Below are 4,737 nucleotides of genomic sequence, written 5' to 3' on the forward strand. Positions count from 1 at the left end.
CGCAGGAAAAGAAAGAAAGAAAGAAAGAAAGAAAGAAAGAAAGAAAGAAAGAAAGAAAGAAAGATCAAAAAACAGCCAGAGGCGGCCGTGGGGGGCTCGGCAGCTTTAATGGGGGCTAAGAGGGATTGGAAATGCTGGGGTCCCCGCCCCGCCCCTCACGGGAGTGTGGGTGGGGAAGAGGTGAGGCGGTGGTAAGTCACCACGATTGTGTTATTGGGGAGCCTGGAAGAGAAGGGGGGACGTTCCAGGCCCCCCACCAAACGGGAAGGGGGGGAGGGCAAGTCGATGGGGAAGAAAACAGAGGGAGGAGATAAGAAAAGCGTTGGCGTTTGATGGGGGCTTCTTAAAAGACGGGGTTCCAGGAGCCAGGCCTGCTGCCGTGCCGGGGGGAGTGCAGAAAAAAGATAGGGGAGGGGGTCCCCAACGCCCTTCAGGGGTCTGGCAGAAGATGGGAGTCAAAGAAGGGTCCCCCAGTCACGGGTTTGGGGGTGGTGAGGGCGCGGCAGGGGGCTGGTGTCCCGTCTCCCGCTAGCGGGGAGCCGTGCGGCGGCTGCGGCGGCGGCTCGGGGGTCCTTTTGCCGCCGTCGTCGGGGCTGGGCGCAGCCGCGCGCCCCTGAGGCCCCCCTCCGGCCGCCCCGTCTTAGTGGTAATGGCCCCCCAAGTGCGAGGCGGCGGCCACGGCGCCGAAGGGCCCGGGCGGGGGCTGCAAGGCGGGCCCCGGGTAGAGCGCGGCGGTGGCCGCGGCGGCGGTGGCCGCGGGGCCGGGGCCCGGCCAGTAGGAGAAGCCGGCGGGCGCCACGCCGGCCGACGCGGCCATGAGGTTGAGTTTGGAGAGGCCGGGGAAGGGCAGCGGGGCGAGGCCGGCGGGCAGCTTGTACAAGGCGCCGTCCTGGGCGGCGGCGGCGGCGGCGGCGGCGGCGGCCGCGGCGTGTGCGTGCGCGGGGGGCGGCTGGCAGGCCTGCGCCAGGCCCTGGAAGTCGAAGCGGTAGGCGTAGCGCTTGCCGTGCACCTTGCTCATGATGTTCTTGTCGTAGTAGTAGCGCAGCGCGCGGCTCAGCTTGTCGTAGTTCATGTTGGGCTTGCTCTTGCGCTCGCCCCAGCGCCGCGCCACCTCGTCGGGGTCCGTGAGCTTGAACTCGCCGTGGCCGCCCTCCCACGCGATGCAGCCGGCGTTGGCGCGGTCGGCCAGCAGCTCCAGCAGGAACTGCCACAGTTGGATCTGCCCGCTGCCTGTGCCGAGAGGGGGTGGGGGGTGGGTGGGAAAGGAAGCAGAGGGCGCACGGTGAACCGAACCGCCGCCCGCCGCCCGGGGAGGTCGGATGGGGACGGCGGGGGGACGTTGAGGTGCGACGGGAAGGCCTGAGGGGGCGGGGGCGGTCTAGGTAGAGAGCTGGACACAGCCCCCCCGCCCCCCAGACGGGCCGAGCAATCTTTTGGTTGGGAGGAGGTTTGCACCGTGCACGTCGGAGGGCGCAGCGCGGCGCGCGCGCCCGGCTTGGAGAGAACTAGCCAGAAGAGCCTTCTACTTTGGCCCCGGGAGGCCTGCAGGCGGAGGCGCCCTCAAGGCGCGCGGGCGGGACCCTCCGAGGCGAGCAGAACCACCTCCGGAGCCCTCCTGGTACCCACCTTATTCGTGGTAGAGGTTGCACCAGGGCGCGGGGAAGCAGACCCACCGCTATAGCTCCCCTGGGCCTGGCACCAGGTCCAGCCCCAAAAACGAGAGCCTCCCCCGCCCGCCCGAGGGCATAGGAGTGGCGGCTGGCTGTCAGGGGACAAGAGTGGAGGCCTGTCTTGCTGCCCATTCCCGCAAGGTCAGTGCGAGAGCTCCACACTTAGTTCGGAGCAGACGGGATTCCTTCGCCCGAAGCTGGGCCCAGCTCACAGGGACAGGATCCCAAAACCTTTAAACCTTTGTGGGTGATTCCCTCCCACCTTTGGTTCTTCCATCCGCCCTGATGATTTGGGGGGGTTCTGAAAGTGGTCAGGTTTTCCCTGGAGCCTGTCAGGCCAATGAGAAAAATCCATATACCCTCCGCACATATGAGAGTCAGTTGGATTCTCTCTCTCTCTCTCTCTCTCTCTCTCTCTCTCTCTCTCTCTCTCTCTCTCTCCCTCCTGTTTTTTTTGCCTTTTGGACCACATCTGGTTGTTCTCTGGGCTTACACTCAAGGCTTTGTACTCCTGGTTTGGCTCCAGAGACCTCATGTAGTGACCGGTACCGGGTTCCAATCCTGGTCAGCTGCTTTACAAGCTGAGTGCCATCTCCATTGTCCTATCGCTCTGGTCCCAGGGTGGATTTTCTTTGAAGTTGATTATTGTTTCACATGGATCCCTTCTTCCTTTTTCTGTTTTTTTTTTTTGTATGTTTGTGTTTGGGTCACACTAGGCTGTGCTCAGGGGTTACTCCTAGCTCTGCACTCGGGAATTACTCTTGGTGGTGTTGGGGGAACTCTATGGGATACCAGGGATCAAACCTGGATAAACCTTGTGCCAGACAAATGCCCTATTCACTGCACTATTGCTCCAGATCCCTCTTCTTTTTTTCTTTTCTTTCCTTTCTTTCTTTCTTTTTTATTTTTTGCAAGACTGGCTCAGACCCAAGGCACAACCTGAACCCCTCATGTCAGGCCCCCACTTTCCATGCCTGCCCCACAGGGAGCAAGCCCCCTGATGCTGGTTCTGGAGGGTTGGCACAAGATCAGGTTTGTGTGGGCACACGTTTTTTCGGCCACAGCATGGCGACCTCCCATGCTGAGGCATCGGTCCTGTTGGCCGACAAAGCTGGCTAGAACACAGTGAGGTTCTGGGTATCCACAGAATGGGGACTGAGTCAGGCCCCCAGCCACACAGACAAGGCCCCCGAATGATTCAGCCACCTGTGAGAGTTGGGGTGAGCCCAGGAATCCGCCCCAAGGCCTGTGGAGAGAGCCCAGCAGGGAGGGGGCCAGGGAGGCGCTGGCCCTGGTGCTGGAAGTGATGGTGGCCTTAAGTTATCAGGCCGTGATTTCTTGTCTCCGTACTGGGCAGTACTGAGCAGCTGAGCTCCCTGGCCAGCAGGAAAAGACCACCAGAACAGCAAAAGGGTGAGTGGGTAGTGGAGAAGGACTGGTGGGGGGTCCTTGTCTCTCCCCTGCCCTTGCCCCCAATCCCAGCCCAGCCTCTGGGAAAATGCAGGCGCCAATAATGACCCCACACCCAAGCCTACCCCCTCCCAACCATCCCCTGCCTCTGCTCTCCATAACTAGATATTCATCCTGGCTACCGTGGGCCTGGCCCCATGCAGCTCTATCCGCCCTCCCGTGTACCCTGCTCACCTTTCTGCACGGCGGGACTCAGTGGCCCCCAGCCCGGGCTCTTGCCTTCCTTGAAGAGACCGTCGCCGACGGGGTCTAGGGCAGCAGGAGAGAGGCGTCAGGCAGAAACGGGCAGGAGGTTGTGGGCTTGCCCAGGAGCGCGCAGGGCCGAGACGGAGGGCTGTGCGGGGGTTTTTGCTTCCCCGAGTCTCGGGCTCCTCCTCCCGGAGCCCAGCCGGGCGCGCCGCGCGCAGAGCCCCTCCAGAACGCCCGAGTCAGGAAACGCGTCCAGGAAAAAGGAAATCCGCTTCCGAGCGGGCCGGCGGGAGCCGTATAAAGACGAGCGAGTTTTGCGCCCGCCAGGCCGGTGGGGGAATCACCGGAGCCCACGGGAGACACGGACGACGACAGCGCCGGGATCGCCGAGGTGAGGAGCCACGAGGGCGCAGGGGCGACACCCGGCTGGTCACAGCCTCCCAGCACTGCGTGCGCCCCGAATCCGATCACACCCCGAAACCCCCCACGCACCCTCGGCCGTTCTTTCATTCAGCCCCCCCAAAGCCAGCGCGCCCTCGCCCTCCCGGACTCATACCCCCCACCTCACTTGGAGTGCTCTAGACCCCCCACTAAAACCCCCAAAGGGCTCCACCTGCATGGAAGGGCCCCCCACACTTTGGATGGCTCAATACTCCCAGCAATTCCAGTCTTGGGTTGCGCCCCCTTTCCCGGGACCCCCGGTTCCCCTTCCCGTCAGCTGAGCGCTGCCTTCCCGCCCCGTCCTGCCCGGGTACCTGGCAGGTACATGTTGATCAGCAGGGGCTGGGAGGCGCCTCTCTGTCTCATCGCCGCTGGGGACTGGGCGGTGGGAGGTGGGGGGGGCGCGGGGGGGGGGCGCGCGAGGACGACGCGTCAGACTTTGCGCTTCGGGGCAGGCGATCCCCGCCCGAGGCGCCCGCGGGTGTCAGGGAACCGCGGCGGGTCCGGCAGGGCTTCGAGGGAGGGGGCAGCTGGGGTGTGGCGGGGTGGGGGGAGGCCGGGGGAGGGGGTGTCCGGGAGCGCGGGTCCCCGCCTCGGCCGCCTCCCGCCGCCCCGCGCGGGCAGGGGCCGCAATTTCCGTTTTAATTACAGCGCCGCCGCCTGGGGCCCCCCGGCCCCCGCCCCCGCCCCTCTTATCGCCCCATCGCAATAAAGTCTGTCACACGCCGGGCGGCAGCCAGGCGCACCCGGCAGCCCCCCTGCGCCCCGCAGCCCGGGAGACGCGCGGGGGATGGGCCCCGGCCGCGCGCCCCAACGGGGCTTGGGCCCGATTCTTTTCCGCCTCCCTGGCTCTGGGCAAACAGCGAGGCGGGGATGGGGCAGGGTGCCCAGTCCCACCTGGACCCTTGGGGCCACGGGTCCCTCCCCCCCCCCAATTCCCCTCCCTCTGGCGTCCCTCCCGCCCGCT

The 4,737-nt window shown here is 65.1% G+C and overlaps 1 protein-coding gene across 1 annotated transcript; it reads right to left on the reverse strand.

Moving 5' to 3' along the window:
• Nucleotides 1-640: 640 nt before the first annotated feature.
• Nucleotides 641-4,163, reverse strand: FEV (FEV transcription factor, ETS family member). The gene is made up of 3 exons (XM_056111909.1): nt 4,085-4,163; nt 3,315-3,389; nt 641-1,230 (listed from the first exon to the last, which is right to left on the reverse strand). Exons 1-3 carry the CDS (start codon nt 4,134-4,136, stop codon nt 641-643), a joined length of 717 nt encoding a protein of 238 aa, XP_055967884.1. The 5' UTR covers nt 4,137-4,163.
• Between the last annotated feature and the right edge of the window lie 574 nt (nt 4,164-4,737).

This window comes from Sorex fumeus, unplaced genomic scaffold (genome assembly GCF_029834395.1).
Source record: "Sorex fumeus unplaced genomic scaffold, SorFum_2.1 ptg000014l, whole genome shotgun sequence".
NCBI classification, from domain to species: Eukaryota; Metazoa; Chordata; class Mammalia; order Eulipotyphla; family Soricidae; genus Sorex; species Sorex fumeus.

Coding starts and splice junctions, on each gene's coding strand:
- FEV (XM_056111909.1), bottom strand. CDS start 4,136: ATGAGACAGAGAGGCGCCTCCCAGCCCCTGCTGATCAACATGTACCTG. Junction 3,390..4,084: donor GATCAACATGTACCTGCCAG/GTACCCGGGCAG, acceptor CTGCTGCCCTAG/ACCCCGTCGGCGACGGTCTC. Junction 1,231..3,314: donor GAGTCCCGCCGTGCAGAAAG/GTGAGCAGGGTA, acceptor CTCTCGGCACAG/GCAGCGGGCAGATCCAACTG.